We start from the raw sequence: 23,946 nt of genomic DNA on the forward strand, positions 1-23,946 counted from the left end.
GAAATTAACACACACGCATATATATATATATATATATAGTTACATAACTATCAGATATTGTGGCTCTTAATCCAGGCTTCAACTAGGAATTCTAGGGCAAATTAAGTAAGTCCTAATAGGGGGCATCACAGGGATGCAAGCATATAAAGCCAGCCATCCCAACTGAAGAACCATCCCATCTCAATATTTTGACAAGTATTAGCATGGCCTTCTTATTTGCAATGCCAATTCAAGTAATAGTCATGAAATGGCAAAATTTTGTTTTGGTCTATATATTACACAATGATTTTGTATGAGTCTTAAGCACAGTAGCCATTTTGTTAGTACACAAAACAAGAGGTTCAAAAGGCCATGAAATGAATTCAAGCAAAATAAATGAAGAAAAGAACAAAAAGAGCAACATATAAAATGCTCTTGCACAGACTGCTTAAGGATTGGCTTAAAATGAAGTTGAGTGAAGAGGTTTATTACATAAAAAGCTCTGGCAAGAGACCATATCTGAGGGAGACACATAGATCCATTCAAACTAGAATCAAAGAGCACATTGCTGAAACTTGTCTAAAAAATATGGGGAAATCAGCTTTGACAAAGCATTCCAATGGAACCAAACACCAGATTTGAATTGAAAGTACTTTGATCATTACAAAGCAGGATCACCTCTACAAGTAGAAGCTCAGGGAAGCAGTGGCAACCAGAAGCTAGCCTAACATCATAAATCGAGATGAATTCTGGATCTAAGTCAACTCTTAGAACTAGTACTTCTAACTAGCATTGATTTGAGCACCTAGTAACACAAAGTTAAATATTTATTTATTTAATTTAGTTAAAGGCTCAATTAATTAATTAGGTGGTATGCTAGTTCTTAAAGGCTACGCCTGATAGCTCATCCAAAAAATACTAATTACCAGACTATTTGTCAATTTAATTAAAACATTTCTAATTAATATTTTCCTAAGATTTACAACTTATGTCCCATGATGGAAACATCTAATAAGGGACTCTACATTGTAATCTTATCATTTCACCTTAATCACAGATCAAGCAATGTGATCCAAAATGATGATGAAATAAAGATTTGCAGGCAAGCTTTTACAAAAGAACTTCTCAACATAAGAACCAATTTGCATGATCATTAAAGGGTTAACAGCTAAAAATAAGAATACACTTGCATGCAAATGGCAACCTCCCCGGGAGGATTTCATTAAGCTTAGTTTCAATGGTGCTGCTAAAGGTGATCCAAGTCCAATCAGTACTGAGGTGGTCTTTCAATCTTAATTTAGTGCACTTGTAGCAAGATACTTTTTCTAGGAGCTAAGTCAAACAATGAGCTGAAATGGTAGCTCTTGTTGAAGGTACTAAGGTAGCTGAATCTTTAGATTTTAAGCAATTGGTGGTGGAAGGAGATTCCTAAGTTACAACTTTGGGCTGCAGTAAGAGATGTGTGAAAGACTGGAAATTGCAGATTATTCTAGAGAAATTGTTGCACATAGGCAGCAGATTCAATGTTTTAAATTTCAGTCATTGTTGTGAGAAATGCAACAAGGTAGAAGATTGTCTTGCTACCGATGTTTCCCAATGTCCCTTTTCGAGTAAAATTAGTGTGAACTCCATCGAATGAGATATTGAAGGCTTTCTAGCAATTGAGGCTATGCATCTCTCAACCCACCCTCCTAGCTTTTGCTCAACATCGTGTTAACAAATCATTATGGACTTCAAGTGTCTATAAGCTCTATCATCCATTGTTTGCTCCTTCTATTCATTCTCACATGTAGCATGATCCGTTTGGCATCTACATGGGTATCACTATTATATGTGAGATGTAGGTATTCTTTATATATAGTTTTGTTGTGGTACTTGCTTGTGCTATTCTGTAGTGTTTCACAAGAGTGATTAAGAGCCTCCACATCTGTGAGGTTCAATAACAAGACATGGGATGGGGCATGACACACCATATATTGGTGTTGTCTCTAACCTTTGGAGACAATGCACATTTAAAATAAAAAAATTTGCTACTATGGCCTTCATAAAAGAGATTTTTGGTGTTGCTGATATGGGAAATGCAGGTTTTAAAGAACAATAGGGCATCGATAGCTGAGGAATTTTCTATAACTTGGAAGCTAAGTTAGATGTGTAGACACTAAAAATTGGTTTATGCCTGTGTCACTAAACCTTAATTTTTAACATGTCTTTCTATGTCACATTTGATTTTCATCATGTGTGGACATTGGGTCATTCTTCCTATTCTATCTGATTCCTTTCCAACCCTAACAAACCTATTCAATCATATTTGGCCCTAAATCATCATGATTGGCAGTTTTATCTGTTAATGCTTTAGTAGCCTCTGCAAAGATAAGATTTTCCTAACCCGTTAATCTCCTCCATTCTGTTAGATTATCTGATTTATGCTTTCAGAACTGAATATGTTTATCAGACTGTAACTTTGATCTTGATTATGATATTGACATTGGATGATGATGGATTAGATTGACGACCTACTTAACTATGTTAAGCGTCAATCTAAATGCTATCGGGCTAGTAACCCGATAGCATATTAATGTCGATTCATATATGAATCAGCATTAATATACTATCGGGGTATTAACCCGATAGCATATAATGCTAACAATTATTGTTATTGTTTACTTTAAACCGATTCATTATCGGTGTGTTTATATTGATCCATTATCATTTGCTTTGACACCGATTCATTATCGGGTGTGTTCATATCGATCCATTACCATTTGCTTTCACAACGATTCATTATCAGGTGTGTTTATGTCGATTTGTTAACATGGCACCGATTAGTCATCATAAACACCGAAGCAAATATGTGGACAAGTCATGACCAAGTGACATCTTGGTCGGACATGTCTAAAAGACATGCCCGATCAAGGTGCCACTTGATCGTGGCTACCTTGCTACGTATACATCATTCAAAAGAAAAGGAATGACATTGAAATCGATAAATGTTCATCCTTCAGACCTGCAGAAGAGAAATACAATAATATTATTGTCATAGCAATAATACCAAAATTGAAAATACACAATCTAGCATATAACTTGTTCATTGAATTGGAAATTGCAATAACATTTACATGGTATCAGAGCCAAGTTGATCGAACTTGAGGCTATTCAATTTCGTGAACAATTTAAGACACAAGGTTATATACTACATCACATTTCTCCAATGGCCAGCGCTATCAGATTCGAAGACAGACTCAGAGGTGGCGATGATTTTTCAGCCTGGAAGTTCAGAATCCACATGATCTTAAAGGAGAACAAAGTGGATTCATTTGTTCAAACTAAAAATGACCAACCTGAATATGAACCTGACAAAACGGCATGGATTGAAGGAAATGAAAAAGCCATCAAAATAATAGTTGATGGGGTGAGAAACAACATAATGCCCATCATAAGAAAACATCAGACAGCCTATAAAATGTTCAAAGCACTTGAAAGCACATTTGAGATTTTGAATGCAAGTCGAACTCTGGCATTAAAACGAGAAATAAATCATATCACCATGAACAAGGGGGAGACAATCAACGCCTACTTTATGCGAATATCAACTCTAAGAGATGAACTAGCTACTCTGGATTATGAGATCAAAAGCAAAGAGTTAACACTCATTGCTCTAGATGGGTTGCCTAGTGGATGGAGTACATTCGTCCAAGGCATCAGTGCAAGGTCCAAATATCCTAAGTTTGAAAGATTAAGGGACGATTGTCTCCAAGAAGAATCAAGATTGAACAAAATAGGAATGAAACATAAGAATATAGATGAAGACCTACAAGTCCTAAACACTAACTCCACCAAGCAAAACAAGAAAAGGCAGTTTAGAAAGAGAAAAGGTCGTCAAGGTAAGAATACTTCAAAGAAGGACTTATCTCACATCCAATTTTACAGATGTGATCAGTTCGGACACTATGTTGCAAAGTGCCCGGAAAGAACCAAGAAACATGCTACATTTGCCAAAGCAAGAAAGACTAAAGAGGAAGATGACTCCAGAAAATATGTATTCTACTCAGCACTCACAAGCCAAGCTTCTAACAAGATCAAAGCATGGGTGATTGACAGTGGCTCATCCAGGCACATCACAGGGTTTAGAGAAGTACTTGACTCCATGACAGAGGAGAGTAATGAGGAAGTAACCATCAGAGATGACTCCACACATCCAGTCAAAGGAATGGGAACCTGCACCATCAAATTGAAGACAGACATATCCTTGTAGCTCGAAGGAGTATTATATGTCCCCGGCATAAAAAGGAATCTAGTCTCTATATCGACACTGGAAGATAATGGATACAGAGTGACATTCATGTACAACAAAGTATTGGCTTGGCCAAAGAACTCTTCCATCAAGAAGGCAAAGACCATTGGACAGAGACAAGGTTATTTGTATGAGTTGTGCACAGAACCCAACCTAGCCCTAATCCATGAAGCCACTAATGCAAATGAAGTTTGGCATAGAAGATTAGGCCATCTGAATTTTAGGGCTTTATCTTCAATGGAAAACCTTGTCACAGGTCTACCCAAGTTAAAGCAAGATCATTCAGAGGCATGCAAAGGATGTGCCCTAGGTAAAAATACCAAGGGTACATTCCAAAATAGTACTAGGAAAACTAGCAAAATTCTAAAGTTAGTTCATTCTGATGTATGCGGACCTATGTCCGTATCCTCTCTAGGGGGATTCTTGTATTATGTAATATTTGTTGATGACTACTCTAGGAAGACTTGGATCTACTTTCTGAAAAGTAAAGAATCAAAAGAGATCCTCTCTAGGTTTAAAGAATTTAAATCACTAACTGAAAACCACTCAGGAAACAAAGTTGAAACCCTAAGAACTGACAATGGGGAGAATACACATCAGATTCGTTTAAAGAATTTTGTAGAGATAATGGGATTAAGAGGGAGCTTACTATATCTTGTAACCCCCAACAAAATGGGGTAGCCGAAAGGAAAAATAGGACTATAGTCGAAGCTGCCAAGGCCATGATTCTAGATCAAAACCTTAACTCAAATCTCTGGGCAGAAGCATCCAGCACCATTGTATATATATAGAACAGATGCCCTCACTCCCATCTTGAAGACAAAACTCTTGAGGAAGTATTCACTAAAATTAAGCCAGATATCAACCACCTTAGGATATTTGGGTGTCCTGTCTATATCCATGTACCTAAAGAAAAAAGACTAAAACTAGAGCCTTCTGGAAAAAGAGGATTGCTTGTAGGATATAGTGAAACCTCCAAAGCCTATAGAATCTATGTACCTGGTCAAAGAAATATTGAACTAAGTAGAGATGTAATCTTTGAGGAGGACTTAGCCTTCAAAAGAGCTCAGAGCTTCATAGAACCTGAAATCTATGTCCCTACTTCTAACTTAGATGAAGATCCTACTCCTGAGTTTCAGAGGGAGAATCTAGATGAAACTGAAAATGACAATGAACACTCACCTAGAAATCTCAAGAAAAGACCACTATGGGCCACCAAAACAGTAGAAGAAGCTCAGAGGTTTGCTGCTCCATCAGGAACCTTCAAAGAAAGCAAAAGGCCTAATAAATTCACTACCTATGTTGCTCTTATGAATGATCTATCTAAAAACGAACCTAACAATGTAACAGATGCCCTTAAACATCAAGTATGGAAGGATGCTATGTCTGAAGAGTATCAATCCATAATGAAAAATGATGTATGGGAGATTGTTCCTAGGCCAACTAAGAAATCTGTTGTTTCTTCTAAATGGCTTTTTAAGATCAAACATGCTGCAGATGGCAGTATTGAAAAACATAAGGCAAGATTTGTAGCCAGAGGGTTCTCTCAAAAGGAAGGAATAGACTATGAAGAAACATTTGCTCTAGTAGCCAAATATACCTCAGTAAGGATTGTGCTAGCCATTGCAGCAACAAAGGGATGAAAGGTACATCAAATGGATGTAAAGATAGCATTTCTTAATGGAGAGATATCTGAAAAAGTATACCTAGAGCAACCTGAAGGGTTTGAGATTCATCATGCAGAGTCTCATGTGTGTAGACTCAAGAAAGCTCTATATGGTCTTAAACAGGCCCCCAGGGCCTGGTATGAAAGAATTGACACATATCTATCAGAACTGGGTTTCTCTAAAAATGATGCAGATCCTAATCTCTACTACAAACAGAATAAAGGAGATATGCTTATATTGATTTTATATGTTGATGACTTATTAATCACAGGAGAAGATCACCTTATAGATCAATGCAAGAAAGAGCTATCCAAAGAATTTGATATGAAGGACTTGGGTTTCCTTCATTATTTCCTAGGGTTGGAAGTATGGCAGAATTATGATAACATTGTTCTAAACCAAGGCAAGTATACCTTGGACATCCTGAAGAGATTTGGAATGCTAAACTGCAGACCCATGACCGCTCCCATGGAAACCAATCTTCATAAACTTAAAGAAGCAACAGCAGAATCACCTTCTATTGAACCCACTCTATACAAGCAGATGATTGGGTCTCTTTTGTACCTGGTAAATACAAGGCCAAATATCTGCTATGCAATAAATGCTTTGAGTCAGTTTATGTGTGAGCCAAAGGAGATACACCTGGTTGCAGTAAAACACATTATGAGATATTTACAAGGCACCTTAAGTCTTGGTCTCAAGTATGAGAAAGTTGATCTTGATCTACACGGATTCACAGATTCAGATTGGATTGGAAGTGTGACTGACCGGAAAAGTACCTCTGGGTGCTGCTTCAGTTTGGAATCAGCCATGATATCCTAGATCAGCAAAAAGCAATCTTCTGTAGCGCAAAGTTCCACCGAGGCCGAATACATTGCAACCTCCATGGCTGCCCGAGAAGCAGTGTGGCTTAGGAAGTTGCTTGTGGGACTATTTGGTGAACCTGTGAAACCCACTATCATCCATTGTGACAACCAGAGCTGCATAAAAATTTCTATGAATCCAGTATTTCATGACAGATCCAAGCATATTGAGATTCCATACCATTATGTGTGAGACATGGTAGACAAAAATGTGATCAAATTGGAATATGTTAGCACAAGAGATCAGACTGCAGATATTCTAACCAAACCACTTTCCAGAGTGAAGGTTGATCACTTCCGAAAAGGTTTAGGTATGATAGAAAGGTAATCTGCTTTAATAAGATGTTTAATGTGTAAACTTCTTTTGTCATGTTGGGACATTCTAGGTTTGACCCCCTGTGTTTATATCTAAGAGGTGACGATCTCTCAGATTATGAACACTTGTATGCAGACATCATAAAGTGACGATCTTATGATTCTCTAAACCAGTATCATGTTGGATCTCTGGTATGTCATGGATGTGCCATGATAGTGTTGTGATAAAATATTTGTATAGAATGTTTGTGCACATATCACAACCTGGATAAGATGGGGATCTAACCATCCTCGTATGTTTATCCTTAGTATTGCATGTTTAGGCAATACTGATATCACGTGTTGAGGTGATATCTTGTCATAATGAAATGATGAATCTTTTATATCACATGGTTAGGTGATATTCTATATCACATGCTTAGAGTGATATATTATCTTTGTATATTATGTCCTGATGATACTTCATATCATATGTATAGATGATATGTATTCTTGGAGACTGACATTATGGAAAAAGAAATGTGATGCAGGTTACTTTATCTATCTTTCAAAGCTAAGAAAGAATGTTAATGCATTAGTAGCCTCTGCAAAGATAAGATTTTCCTGACCCGTTAATCTCCTCCAGTCTGTTAGATTATCTGATTTATGCTTTCAAAACTGAATATGTTTATCAGACTGTAACTTTGATCTTGATTATGATATTGATATTGGATAATGACGGATTAGATTGGATAATGATGGATTAGATTGACGACCTACTTAACTATGTTAAGCGTCAATCTAAATGCTATCAAGCTAGTAAGCCGATAGCATATTAATGTCGATTCATAGATGAATCAGCATTAATATACTATCGGGGTATTAACCTGATAACATATAATGCTAACAATTATTGTTATTGTTTACTTTAAACCAATTCATTATCAGTGTGTTTATATTGATCCATTATCATTTGCTTTGACACCGATTCATTATCGGGTGTGTTCATATCGATCCATTACCATTTGCTTTCACACCGATTCATTATCGGGTGTGTTTATGTCGATCTGTTAACATGGCACCGATTAGTCATCATAAACACCGAAGCAAATATGTGGACAAGTCATGACCAAGTGACATCTTGGTCGGACATGTCTAAAAGACATGCCCGATCAAGGTGCCACTTGATCGTGGCTACCTTGCTACATATACACCATTCAAAAGAAAAGGAATGACATTGAAATCGATAAATGTTCATCCTTCAGACCTGCAGAAGAGAAATACAATAATATTATTGTCATAGTAATAATACCAAAATTGAAAATACACAATCTAGCATATAACTTGTTCATTGAATTGGAAATTGCAATAACATTTACATTATCATTTGATCATTTGGTTCTAAATAAACCTTTATTGATAATTAATTAGCCACTAATTATCAATCTCTTCAATCTTTTTATCAAATCCTTTTCGATTATCTTTAATCAATTTCCATTGGTCTTTTGTCAATCAACATTATCAATTTTAATCAATTGCAATGTCAGAATTAATCATTTTGACATCTCATTTGCCCTTATTGCGTTCAATTATCTTGTCATTATCATCATTATCAATTTCTTGGTCTTATCAAAACACTTTTGGATTATGGTCATTTGTCATCAATTTTGTCAATATTGCCAATCAGTCATTTTATTTCAGTCATAATTTGGGCCTAATTCGATATTGGGGTTGGAATCCTATAATTATTTCATCAATTTATTCATTTACTCCTCTTATCCTAAGTTCACAATTAAATAATTTATTTATTTAATTGGCTACTTTAGAAATGAGGAAAAATTAATAATTTATAATTATTAATTCCACCTCATTCTTGCTTAAATGGAATATTTCGAATACAAATGGAAGTTTCCATTTTCTTTTTGATTTAGTACCTTTTCCTCTTCACTTCTAATGGTAATTTCCCTTTTAACTCATTCTTGCACGAAATCTCAACTGTTAAATTGAGTTGATCTTGTCGGTTCAATGTAATCTCAAGGTCTATAAATTGGGCTCTCGTTTCCTCATTTTGATATCTTAGCAGTTTACATTTATGCTATCATTCTAAATCTTCTAGTATTCTCGCCTATCACACTTTTTCCCTTGCTTCATATGAGTTGCATAATGAATTGAGCCAACATACCATTTGATTAGAGAAGAAAGAAGGAGCAGCGAGGCCTTCATCAAAGGAGCTTAGATGGTTTGATTGTTCATTTTATTTATGCTTTTTGATGACCTTGTTGTGAATGTGTTTGATTTTACATATTTATGTGTATTTTCTTACTTACAAGATGATCTCATGGTTTGCAAATGTACCTTTCATATTCTCCTACCATCTACTAAGGTGGTTCATCTAAAATTAGATGAGAAGAAATACTTGGACATGGACAGCATTCATTGTCAATCTGAAAAGTATGATCATCCATCCAAGAAACACCATTTTTATCAATCCAAACATTTAGAAGATTTAACAAATTTCCAATCAAGATATGCCTCAAAAAGCTAGCCCAAAAAATCAATTAAAACCAAAACGCAAACCCATAGCCATTCCAATCAACAAATGCTTTTGTATCTATTGTGACGTTTTCACACATCGCCCCATTGCAAATGGGGACCCCACTTTTTTCCGCTTTCTAGGTTAGTTGTCTTAGTTTAGTCGTTTGGTAATGTTTTTAGCCTTTCATTTGGAGGAAGTATATTGTCTCACATTGACAAGAGTTGATCAGCTCAATTCTCTCCCTGTGCATGGAATTGAGTCAATATGGCTTTTCATGGCTTAGGAAATGAATGATTTCATGATGATCATTTCATTTGATCATCATCATTGGCTTGCAAAATCAGATATGAAATGTCGAGGTTTAATCTAGGCCAATTGCTTAAAGAGAGTGAAGACTTGGAAGGAGGATAGGCTAAGGTCTAAGCAATCATCAAGCAGCAGCTTGGGGTAAGGTGATTAAGTGAGCAAAATTGAACATCTTAAGGTCATTTTCTTTGCCTGGCCAAAACTGTGACCTTTCATGTGCCACTTCCTTTGACCCCCCAAATGCGCGATCTTTCTCTCATGCATTTCCTTTGAACCCCAAAAGTCACGATCTTCCCTTAGTCGTTTTCTTTACTTAGCAAAAATGTTGACCATGGTTGAACACTTCCAAAAAGGGTATCAAAAGTATGATCCAAGACAAGTAAAGGGAGCAATTAGAGTGATTTGCTTTGCCCACCAAAACCAACGAGCTACATTTGCATCATTTCCTTTGACCCCCAAAATCCACAATCGTCCTTGAGTCCTTTCCTTTGGCGTCTCAAATCCACGACCTTCTTTGTGCTACTTCTTTTGACCTCTCAAATCCGTGACCTTCTCCTCGACATTTTCTTTGCTTAGCGATAGCCATGACCATGCTTGAGCGCTTCCAAAAGGCTATTCAAAAGTTTGATCCAAGGCAAGTGAAGGGAGCAATTCGAATCAAGTTATGAGGTGTTGTCAATGCTACTCCAAACCATAAAAAATTCCTTTGCCCTTGCAAATGTGTGAACTTCCTATGATGGTCTAAAAGCACGACCTTCACCTTGACACTTCCAATGCAGGTCCAAATGCGCGATCTTCTACTCACTTCCAGCGTTGAAGCAAAGTTGCAACCCTCCCTTAGCCATTTCTTTTACCCTCCTAAATCTCTGACCTGCCTCTCCCAACACTGCCAATGGATGCTCAAACCTCGACCGCCTTCTTCTTCCATCTCCTTTTCCTTCTTTTCTTCTTTCATCTCCCTTCATTTCCATCCCCTACCATTTCCATCTTCCTTCCACTTCCACTTCCTTCCTTCCATTTACACTTCCACTTCGCATCAAAATCCACAACAATACAAGTGGAAAATCAGACCTGTTGATATGAAAATCACCTATCAAATCAAACATGAAAACAGTAAAAATGACACTTGCAAAAATCCGACTTTAGAGATGAAAATCAGAGATCAAACGAAGAGAAATCATTTACAAATTTAAAGAATAATTTTGTTCTCTTCTATATCTTGATCAAGGTGTGTTTGATTTTAAGGTTGTGCGGGCAAGGAAGAAAGAACTTCATCACTTGGGGGAGACAAGTGTTAATTTTATGATCAGAATTAGATTAAGCAGAAATTAACGAATATTTGAACAATTAACACAGCAATATAACCTGAGAAAACCCTCCTACTTGAGAGAGGAAAACCCAGCAATAATATCTCTTATATGATGAAATAAATCAATTGCAATATGGCTAACACAAAGCCAATTATGAGGCCACTCACAAGGCCGAATTAATTGCACCAATATAAATCGATCTCCTTGAAATAATTATTGAACTGCTATATGAAAATATTAACTGCTGAAGTATGAAATGAATGACCACACAATGTGAAGGGATGTGTCCCTTAATTAAGTCGGCCCAAATGATAAATAAGACAAGGTGGCGACAAATGCATGGGCGATGATCATTGGCGGCGATCATGATGAAATCTCTCGCCGCTACACACATCAACACTCCCTCTTTAGCTAGGGAGATATTTTCTCAGATACACATGTCATGGAGTCTCTTAACATGACACTCACAATGGCTACACCCATTAGTGAAAAGGGTTTATCACAGAGTTTCTTAACGTGATATCATCATGGAGTCACTCAACATGATGTCCATCATGGCTACTCCCATGTGGAAAGAAACATGTGTACAAGTGCCCATCATGGAGTCACTCAACGTGATGTCATCATGGAGTCTCTCAACATGATGTCCACCATGGCTACTCCCATGTGGAAAAACACAAGTATAAAGAATTTGTCACGGAGTCTCTCAACATGATGTTGTCGTGGAGTCTCTCACCATGACATCCACCATGGCTACTCCCAAAGGGTGGAAAGAACCACATCTCCATCTCAGAGATGAACAAGGGCTTTCACCTCAAATTTCTCCATCACAGAGAAAGATGCAAGCCACAAAAAATCACTAATGTTGAGTCTCTCTCAGCAAGGGCTTCATTCTCCACAACTCCAAGCTTGTCTCGAAAGTACACAAACTTCACTTTGGAGAGAGGCTTGGTGGGAATATCAACTGTTTGTTCATCAGTGCAAATATAACTCAACTGGATAGCTTTCCTCTATACCATATCTCTGATGTAATGGTATTTGATCTCAACATGTTTTGTTTTGTCATGAAACACTGGATTGATAGATAGCTTCACATAACTTGATTGTCACAGTGAATAACAGTCGACTACATTGATTGTCCAAACAATCCTGCAAGGAGCTTTTGACGGCACACTACTTCTCGAGCTGCTACACATGTTGCAATGTACTTAGCCCCTGCAGTACTAAGTGCTACAGAAGTCAGCTTCCTGCTGCACCAAGAAATCATGGCCGACCCCAAACTAAAGCAACAACCAGATGTGCTCTTTCTATCAGTTACACTCCCAACCCAATCAGAATAAGTGTAACCTTGTAACTTCAAATCTGCATTGGAAGTATATCTCAAACCATATCCTATTGTGCCACGCAAGTACCTCAAGATATGTTTGGATGCAACTAGATGAATGTCTTGATTCACACATAAACTGACTAAGAGCACTTACTGCATAACAAATGTCAGGTCTAGTATTGACTAGATACATCAATGAACCAATCAACTGTTTGTACATGGTAGGATCTACTAAATCTGAACTAGCTACAAACTCACTCAACTTCTTCAAATTTGTTTCCATAGGTGTATACATGGACTTGCAGCCTATCATCCCAAATCTCTTTAAGATATCAATGATGTATTTCCCTTGACTTAGAATAATTTCATTGGGTCTTTGCCATACCTCCAATCCTAGAATGTAATGCATAAGACCTAGATCCTTCATCTTAAACTCAGAAGCTAACTCATTTGTCAATAAGATGATCTTCTCCAATAATAAATAAGTCATCAACATAAAGAACCAATATTAGAGCCTCGCCATCAATTACCTTTAAGTAGAGATTTGAATCTGCATCGTTCTTAAAGAAGCCCAAGCCCATCAAATATTGATCAATCCTTTCATACCAAGCACGAGGAGCCTGCTTAAGGCCATACAAGGCCTTCTTTAGTTTGCAAACATGAGACTCTTTCCCATGAATCACAAAGCCATCAGGTTGTTCAATGTATACTTCCTCTTCAATCACACCATTAAGAAATGTTGTCTTTACGTCCATCTAATGAAGCTTCCATCCCTTTGTTGCTGCAATGGCAATGATAGTCCTGATGGATGTATAATGAGCAACTGAAGCAAATGTCTCCTCATAATCTATTCCATCTTTTTGAGAGAATCCTCTAGCCACAAATCTTGCTTTGTATTTTTCAATACTTCCATCAACTGCATACTTGATCTTGAAAAGCCATTTGGAAGATACAACTGATTTTCCTTCAAGTCTCGAAACAATGTCCCAAACATCATTATTGATAATAGATTGATATTCTTCATCCATAGCATCTCTCCATACATACTAACTTGAAGCTTCCTCAACAGTGAAAGGCTCGGAATCAATGATGTGACTCATCAATGCCACATAACCTGGAAACCTTTGTGGTCTCTTGCTTTCTCTAAAGGTGCCTCGAGGAGCTGCACACTTTTCTGCCTCTTGCATAGTTTGTCTAGCCCATAGAGGTCTCTTCTGACCTATAACAACATCCCTCGGACCATCAATAAGTTCCAAGGGCTCAACCGGATCAATAACTTCTACTGGTTCAATAGACTCCCTCTAAATCGCAGGGTATGATCAATGTCCATGTCCTGAGAAGTCTCCTTTTCTTCATTATCTATCTCCATGTGTGAACCTTTGGATCTTTTGAATGCAACATCTTCTTCAAAAGAGACATCCCTATTGATCTCTATCTATTTCTATCATGGAATATAAATCCTGTAGGCTTTTGATGATTCACTACAACCCACAAATATTCCTTTCTTGCCAGATGGTTCTAACTTAATTCGTTTGTCTTTAGGCACATGAATATAAACAAGACAACCAAAGATTCTCAAATGACTAACCTCAAGTTTCACACTTGTAAATGCTTCTTCAAAAGTCACATTTTCTAATGTTTGACGATGGCTTTGATTATGAACATACACTGCAGTTCTAGATGCTTTTGCCCAAAGAAAGGTTTGTAGATCTTGATCATGGATCATAGCTTTGGCTGCCTCAACTATAGATCTATTCTTCCTTTCTGCTACTCCGTTTTGCTAAGGATTGTAAGAAGCACAAAACTCCCTCTTAATCCCTACCTCGATACAAAAGTTACGAAAACCTCTAGAGGTGTATTCTCCTCTGTTATCAAATTTCAAAACCTTGTATTAAAATTAGAACCAGAAAGGTAAAAACTCAGATAATTGTAACTAGGAAAAATTGAAGAACAAGATAAAAAAACTATTTATCTTGGGAAAACCCTCCACCTGAGGGTGAAAAACCCAACCACACCAAATCAAGTTTTATTGAAGACACAAATTTAATAAGCAAATCTCTCGAGCTTAATAATCAATCATCTAATCATGATTGATTGCACTTAAAAAACAAGAGGAGAATCCAAGAATGTTACAGTAACCAGAAGGCTTTTACACATCTAAGATCAAATAGAAATGTCGAAGAAGATATCAATCATAAATCTCCACACGTATATGTAATCACCACTGTATATAAAAAATATATACTTTCTTCTGAGCTACACCCGTCTCCTATAAGCAATCTGAAATTCATGCGAGATGACCAAAAACCAACGCCAAAATGAATAACGTGAAGGTTAAATAACACTTCACACGAAAACTGCTAAAGATGGCAGTTACAAGAAATACGAAACATGAATTGAGCCACCAAGGCAAAGAGAAACTGAAACTCATAAAAGAAACGCATTTCCAGCTAATACTAGGTCGGTGACAGCATACACAAAATCCGATACATAAACAACTAAATGAAGTAAATAAAGGATCGACAGAAAACAAAAGAACAAATAATAAAACAGAAATACAACCAAGCAAATAAAAATGATGTCTCATGCAGATATAACCATTAACACCTTGATCTTTTTCCTGGACAAATTTTCTACTTGTGCCTTAAATTCTTTGAATTCATCAAGCACTTCTTCAAATTCTTTAGATTTCAAAAAGTAAATCCAAGTCTTTCTAAAGTAGTCGTCAATGAAAATTACATAATACCAAAAACCACTCAAGGATGCTACAGACATTGGTCCACACAAATCAGAATGAACAAGATCTAAAATGCATTTTGATCTAGTTTCACTACTATGAAAAGGACCTTTAGAACTTACCCATTACGCATCCTTTACAAATACCATCATGCTCCGAACTGAGTTTCGGAAGGCCTATAACCATCTTTTGCATGGATAGAAGAGCTTTGAAGTGAAGATGAGCAAGCCTCCTATGCCATAGCTCATGCGAACTGGAAGAATCATGCAGCGACGCTTAAATTGGGCTGGTGGTAAGTTTATAAAGACTCTTGGCGAACACCAATCACCTTAGTTGTTTTGATGCTAGAGTTCTTCAGCCAGGCAAGAACTTTCCCTTCTAAGAATGCAACTTGATAACGTTTATCCTCTAAAGCTGAAATTGATCTAAGGTTCCTCTTGATGCCTCGTACAAACAAGACATCACTGAAGTGGAGAGGAATGTCGAAATCTAGGTGAAGAGAGGTGGTTCCAGCTCCTTTCACTGAATAGCAAGCATCATCTCCAATTATGACTTGGAGGTTGGTTTCTCTTTCTACCAAATCTGAAAGGTGCTCTCTATCTCCTGTAATGTGTCGAGAAGCGCCACTATCAATCAACCATGTGCTGCTATTGGTTGGAACATTGCTTGACAAGGTAAAGATGAATAGAAACCCTTCTTTGTTGTCTCTAGATTCCCTTTGAGGGGATGCTTCGCCAACATTTGCCATAGAAGCATGTTGCTTTGGTCTTGTAGGGCAATCTCGAGCATAGTGACCATACTTGTCACATCTAAAGCATTGAATTTGTGAGAGATTCTTCTTCTTTGTATCAAGAGCAGCATATGATTTCATGTCTCTATTCCTCTTGAAATTTCCCTTTCTCCCTTCCCTTCCTCTCTTCTTTGAAGTTTGAGCAGCTAGTACATGAGTGTCTTCATTGTGAGAGCTTCAACCAATCCCTCTTGCGGCCAATCTAGATTCCTCTTGAATACAATCAGCCCTAAGGCGATCAAACTTTGGTAGATTAGATCTTCCACTGATACCTTGGATAAAGGGTTCCCAAGATTGAGGAAGACCATTGAGAGCCAACATCACTAAGTCTCTATCTTCAACTATATCTCCAATAGCATATAGTTGGTCCTTCAATTCAGTGATCTTCATGAAGAAGGAGATGACTGAATCTCCTTTAGCCATCTTGATTTGATGTAGTTATTGCCTTAATGCAAGAGCTCTACTGGTATTATTGATCTCATATAATCCTTCCAAAGTCTTGAACATCTCCCTAGCTGTCTTCAACTTGGATATAATAGACACAAGGTGATCTTTTACAAAATCAATCAAAATCTTTTTGGCCTTTGTGCCATTCTTTCTCCATTAAGTATTCTAATTCTCATCATCGGGTTTGGGCACTTCCTTCTCCACAAATTCGAGAATATCATTCTCTTCTAGTGTAATTAGAACTCTAAACTTCCAAGAGGTGAAGTTAGAGGCACCATCAAGTCTATCTTCGACCTTGATTCTGTTCACCATTTTTTTTTTATGCTAAGATAGACACGCTAAGAATGAGAAGAACAAATGAGGGTTTGATGCTTAATCAATTCTAATCATGATCTTTCTTAAACCTGCTCTGATACCATGTTATTTTTATGATCAGAACTAGATTAAGCAGAAATTAACCAATATTTGAACAATTAACACAGCAATATAACCTAGGAAAACCCTCCTACTTGAGGGAGAAAAACCCAGCAATAATACCTCTTATATAATGACATAATTCAATTACAATATGGCTAACACAAAGCCAATTATGAGGCCACTCACAAGGCTGACTTAATTGCACCAATATAAATCGATCTCCTTGATATAATTATCGAACTGCTATATGAAAATCTTAATAGCTAAACTGTCTTACAAACTTTGTAAGCCCCTACTTATCTTTGTAGACACCAACCCAATGCAAACACCAATCCCAACCTATGTTTGTATGCACACCCACTCGAGGCACCAACCCCCACTACTAAGCACCAACTCAACAAGAGACAACAGTCTCTTCTTTAGAGAGGCACCAAACTCTAACGCAACACAATTTTGCTCTTCTTAACATTGCTTCTTCAAAGCATGACAGTCTACTTAATAAAATCTGCTATAAATCTGCTCTCAAGTCTACTCCAAATCTGCTCTTAGGTCTACTCCAAATCTGCTATAAGACTTCTCCTAAGTCTGCTCCAAATCTTCTCTTAGTTTTGTTCCAAATCTGCTATAAATTACCTCCAAAGATCAGAGTTACCCAAGGGCACGTCCCCAACCCTTTTTGATGCCTCCCCGTTTCGTCCCAAAAATGGAAGTAAGGTTGAGGACATCCCCCAATCGTCCCCAAAATCTAGAAAATGGCAAAAAAACAAGGACAACAATGATTCTCAAAAGGGATGACCCGACATCCCTAAGATGATCAAGGACATCTATGACATCCCCTAACCATCTCGAGGACAACCAGCTGTCCCCATTTTCCAAGAACATTTAAACAAAACACTCAAATACTTTTAAAAAAAATTATTCCTTTTTGAGACCCTCCACACCTCAGCAATAGTGCATACATAAAGTGATTGATAAATTTCATACACATATTAAACTGCATATGTCAATTCTAACTACAACAACATGAAATACAGCCGAATTGTGCCTTAACTAGCCCTAATAGCTGCAACACACATAATGAACATTGAAACTGATTTCTAACCTTCACAGATTTACAACGAGATTGATGAGCATAACTGGCATAATTTTAAGAACTGGATTCAGTCAATAAACTGTAAATTAGATACAAACTCTATCATCGATGAGCAATGTTAAGAGCAAGGCGGCTACAAGTGAAGCTTCAACACTTGCTAATTTGAATTAAGATTTGAGTTTTGCTAATTTGTTTGACTTTGACACTCATGATTTATCAAATATCAATGTTATCATATGAATATTTAAAATTTCCCTTTATATTTTAAATTTTCCCTATTTTTATATAGCTGTCCCCTTTGCTGTCACCTGGCCGTCCCCCAAAATGCCTCAAAAAGTTGGGGACTCAAAATTGTGCCCCCCCTCCCAAAAACTTGGGGTAAAATAGCCAAAAATCTGCTATAAAACTCCTTAAGAGATCTGCTAGAAATCTTCGTTAAATCACCTTGAAGGTCTACTACAAATCTGCCTTAAATCATCAACATGGAGATCTGCCTTAGATCTGCTCTTAGGTCTACTCCAAAACTACTACAAATCACCTCCAAAAGCCTGCTATAAATCTCTTTGAAAGGTCTGCTACAAATCTGCTGATGTAGAATATACTTCTGCTCTAAATCTGAAAGTCATTTCGTTAATTGCTTGATATCTTTACCTCAACTTCATCTTTTATTTATACCACAATCATGCCTTTACACCCAAGAGGTCAGCCTCATATGAAAATAATAATTTTAATTTGATTTCACCAAGGAGGTCAGCCAGCCTTTACACATAAATAAATTTATTTTAATTCCCCGAATATTTATTTTACCAAGGAGGTCAGCCAGCTTTTGAACTTAAATAAATTTATTTTATGATTAATAGATAGGTCAGCCAGCTCTTAAAATTCAAGTAATTACCTTTGAAATTCAATAAATATTTTTTTATTAAACTTCCTTTAACATAAATAATAAACTGTCTTGACATTAATTCCCCTTTGACATCAATGACAACAAAATTTCCAACAAATTACAAAACATCATCAAACTCTAAAGAATTACCTGACTAAAGTGAAAAGGGAATTGTACCTATTACTACTAGGTACTTGCCATCATCACCAAGCTCAACCTAAACTCCAAAGTTATGTCCTCTTATGTTGATAAAACATTATTGGGCTAACGTCAAATGCCTACAAGCCCCATTGTCATTCTTCAAAGTCATGCTAGTAGAAAGACAAAGACCATTGAGAACTCCTCCAAATTGGCAATAAATTCCTTTATCTAAATCTATACAAAGGTCACAACTTCTTGTTGCTATTGCTTCCCTTTGTCCTTCTTATATACACACTTTAATGCGTAATGATTGAACCTATGACAAATAAAACACTTGATTTTACTCTAAGTCCTTCCTTGGCTGAGGATGAATCCTCATCCTTTCCCTTACCCGTGTTCCCTTTTCCTTCATTTCCCTTCATCTACCCAAAAGAGGGCTAAACTATTGTCACGACCATTTTTGCAAGCTTTGAGTGCATTCTGCTTCCTCTTGGACAATCATTCCACAGTCTCTCAAAGGAAGATAATCATAAAAACAAATGCCTAAATAAAAGCTTGCCATGAAGATGGGAACCCACTCAATTCCAAATTCACAAGTTCTATCTTCTACCTTCTCCCCAAATACTGCAAGTTGGTCATGAAGTTGTGTGAACGTCACGTAATTGGAAATAAATCAGATATAGACATCTCTATGCATTTGATTTTGTTTCACAATGCCATCATGTTGTTTATGTTTTCACTTTGGTAGAGACTAACTAGAGCATGAAATATCTCCTTGGCTACTTTATTTTCAAACAAAAGAGGAATTAAATAATCGTTCACCACATCCAAGATCATCCACTTGGCCTTTTTCTCTTTCTTCTTGTGAGCCACCAACTAAAGCCCATTTGTGAGTGTAGGTAACACATCCTTGATGATTTTCAAAGGTCATTTTTCATCGAAAGGCCTCAATATTGGAATCATTATACCTAGCTTTCTATTGCGGTTTCTAGCTTGATGAAATCATTTTTCTCGAGAGAATGTCCTGCTATAGAACTGACAACTAAATTATCAAACAAAAAAAAATCCCATACAAAAAATTCAAAGCATGTAGAACTTCCTTAAAATCTTTGATTTAGGGTTAAATAATTATAGAGAGAGGAAAAATGTTAATTGAATCTCTCAAAAAATAAACATCTTATGTGGCCAGCCAATTAAAAAATGAGCAAATTTGAAATGTGGTTTTTTTTAATTTAAGGTTTCTTACAATAAGAAATAAATGTTTGTGTATGTCTCCAACACCATCTGTAGATATTGTTCTTGGTAAAAGCAAAAATTTAGGGCTTAACATTTTTGGTACTATGCATATCGTAGACTTGGAAGATTGTGGATGGATTTCTTTAAGAGTAGAACTGAACACAAACAAAATAATAACTATACTAGAATGGGCTGCGGTCTAGAGGTGAGATGGGACACTCCTTGCTACAATAATCTAGACTTAATACTTGACAAGCTGGCCCTCCATTCTTCCTTGACTTGGATGAAAAAAGGTCGAGGGTTGAATTTCTGCAATTCAAGTATAAAACATGATGGAGGTGTGAAGAAGTTCTTGGCTTCTGAATCAGCAAGCACACTTCCTAAGTATTAATCAACCTACTTACCACTATTTAGGAAAAAAAGGACACAATTAATTGAACTTTAACAACAAATATAATATACGAGAGCAATAAGTAAAAATATTAAGTGGTAAAAAGCAAGGTTGTATGAGAAGTGGTAAGCTTAACTGAAAATGAACAGTAATAAATTTATGAGTGTTATTGAGAAGAATTTAATTTATTGCTAATAATAGCACGCATAAAGAAGTGTAAAATTTAAAAGAATGATTATATGTTGCATCGTTATCATCTGAGTTAAAATTAGTGAGATATAAGACCTAAATTTAAAGGAGAATGACAAATAGGCATATCTATGGTAAACAATCCAACATGAAAAAGTCTTATATATTCAACATTTTTAAGTTTGTATTCACTCATTCCATATATAAATGAAAAGAAGAATGAAAGAAAGAAATTACACTAATGTCCATGAATAACCTAACAAGGTCAATAGGACTTAAAAAGTACAATCAATTTTAAAAGAGAAGTATTAGGATATAAAGATCCTTGGATAGAAAAATCAACTAAGAAGAACAAATGGGGGATAGTTAAGATTTCCACTATAATATAATGCGAAGGCCTTGACAGAAAATTTTACCAAACGTATTACGCAATTGCAAAGGACAAGGAGGAAGCATATAAATGACAAACAAATTCCACACACTTAAAGACACTTTCATAAAGGTGTAGAATGAAAATACCTCAGAGATTCAAATTTTTGAAACTGAATTCAATCATTCTATATCCAAAGCAAGGAAATTCAAAATACACAACAATGCAAAGGCCTTAATTAAATAAAAGGCTTACTGAATATATAAATTATTTTCAATGGTCTACTAAAATGCATCCTTCTTCACAACAAACCATGTAAACAAGACAAACATTGACTGTTAATCTGTTGTGATGGGCTGAATAGTTGAGCTGGACTGTCACTAGACAAAAGGCACAGGTTTAAAGCTCCAATGTACTAAAAAGGAAGGAATGAACCTTCAAATTTAAATCTATGTTCCACTGAAACCTTACAACTCCTTAATGAACTACAAAAGAATGTACCCAGACCATGAAATTGAAATAAAAAATACAAAACCTTTGTTAAAGAAAAGGGATCGACTGCAATGCCACTTATGGGAGAAGAATGAGGACAATATATATGAAGCCCATCTCCTTCTTCTTTGCTGCAACCTGCATCCCACAAGCTTAAATGTCCTTCCTTATCTCCACTTACCACTATTACCTTGTCCCTAAAAGGCAAAAACTCAACACAAAAAATCCTGTCAGGGCTAATCCTAACTATATTCTCAGACTTCAACTTTAGGCCTCCCGGGCTATAGTCAGCCCCTCCACCCTCTGATAGCTGACTGGATTTTCTAAATTTTAAATCAACCAAAGGCACATCATCCGCGAGATCTTTTAGCCAGCCAAGGCAATGAGAGTTAGATGCATTGCCCCCATGTTCTACATAAGTTTCAGCAAAACTTATGGGGCCATTCTTCTGTGAGACTGGGACTTCAGGAGTGATTAAATCGAATTTTCTGTGTGAGGGCTTAGAAGAGGGACTGTCCACTTCTAAACCCTTGAGGGTTTCAGGTGAAATTCCCCTTGTGCGCAGGGATCTTCGGATAATCGTAGGCTCTGATTCTCTTTTTCGTTTTGAGATCTTAAAACCCTTAGTCTCCAACCTGCAATATAACACAGATAATGATATTATGCTCGATTATATCAATTTGCAGTAATGATCAGTATATGAAATCTTTAAATCAAGAATATGAAATTAAGTTACATGAATATAACTAAACACCACGTTGGCCTAAAAGGACATCAATATTTGCTATATTCGAAAAGGATGCAAAGAAGAAGCCGCCGCAATTAATTACAAACCTTAAACGGCTGGCACGAATTTGATACAAACATGCAAAAGGTAACCCAAAATCTCATCTAAGCTTTACCTATAAGAATAAGCAAACCTCTCTACAAGTTAATAAACTTTCCCCAAAGCCCAAAAGGTTTGAATCTAGTAATGAATAATGTTGAACATTCATGTCGCAAGTACAGGTTCTACTCCAGTTTGTTCTTAAGCACCTTAAGTAGTAAGGTATTAGGGTTTTTAAGTCAACTACATGTGAGGCAATAATTTAGCTTATCAGACAGCACTTGCAGATGCCAGCAAGAGGATTGTTTTCCCATTTACCTTAGGGTTTCGACCTTTGACCAGGCTTAAAATAATTCCAAACCTTGCCAATTCATACACCACCTAGGAGATTATTTTCCAACTTGTCGTCCGTTTCGATCTCTGACCAAGCTTACAATGATTCCAAGCCTTTCCAGTCAATACACCACTTCGAGGCAGTATTCCTGCTATGGAAATGCATTCTTAAGAGTTTCCGCTCCTCTCCCAAATGCCCTCCCCACTCCCCTCCAGAAATATAACCGTAGCCCATGACTCCGATTGAATTTTTTAATAAAAAACACTTTCTAGTACATAACATTTCAAGTAAGGGTGGGTTTAAAACTTCAAACTGTAAGCAAATCTAAATATTAGGTGGGTTTTATAGTTCTTCATGTTAAAATTAAAGAGGTTGTGTTTTTGGGGAAATATAGGAAACTCACTTTGGCTTTTTGGCGGTTGAGCGGAGGTCCTGAGCTGTGTGATAGACGCCCAGAGCTGCTAACATTTTCTGGTTGCGCTCAATATTCTCTTGCCTTTTGCGCTCATATTCTGTCATTTGCTCCATTTTTCTGCAGCTCTCTGTGATCGATACCGCAACTTTTTAGATTTGGGATATAAAAATTGGGTTCTCTGTTTATTATGTTTCGCGATTTTTCAGCTTTGGAGGTATGAACAATAAATGAGGCATACAGGGAACAGAGAAAAACTGTGGCGGGAATACTTACAGATGTTGCTGTACCGGGTAGACAATGCCCGGGAATATCTTAACGATAATATTTAAATTTGGAATTTAGGTTTGGTGTAAAGTTCATTTTCTAAACAAACTTCTAGGTGGGACTATTTCTCTTCCTTTCCTTCTCATTTTTTTTAAACATTTTAAAATATTTGAGTTTTGCAAGGTAAATATTTTATATAATAGTATAAAATTATTAGTATAGATTATTTAATATATCTATTAAAAACAAGGTTGGGTTGTTAAGAAATTCTTGCTAAATGTAGTAAGATGATTTTGTTTCTTGATAGTAGTTTGGGAAATGTGATAGGATTTTGTTTCTTGATAT

At 36.5% G+C, this 23,946-nt stretch overlaps 1 protein-coding gene across 2 annotated transcripts in view; it reads right to left on the reverse strand.

The window, feature by feature from the left end:
- LOC131043923 (uncharacterized) overlaps window positions 1-23,695 on the reverse strand; it is a 59,519-nt gene extending 35,824 nt beyond the window's left edge. Inside the window, exons 1-3 of one of the 2 annotated variants that reach the window (XM_057977158.2) lie at window positions 23,611-23,695; window positions 23,326-23,464; window positions 21,806-22,397 (exon numbers count right to left, since the gene is read on the reverse strand). In XM_057977158.2, the coding sequence (XP_057833141.2) occupies window positions 21,806-22,397; window positions 23,326-23,450 (717 nt within the window). In that variant the 5' untranslated portion in view covers window positions 23,451-23,464; window positions 23,611-23,695. Of the gene's footprint in view, window positions 1-21,805; window positions 22,398-23,325 lie in introns of both variants that reach the window. The other variant, XM_057977157.2, reaches the window with a different exon arrangement.
- Window positions 23,696-23,946: the final 251 nt, after the last annotated feature.

Source organism: Cryptomeria japonica, chromosome 9 (genome assembly GCF_030272615.1).
Source record: "Cryptomeria japonica chromosome 9, Sugi_1.0, whole genome shotgun sequence".
NCBI classification, from domain to species: domain Eukaryota; kingdom Viridiplantae; phylum Streptophyta; class Pinopsida; order Cupressales; family Cupressaceae; genus Cryptomeria; species Cryptomeria japonica.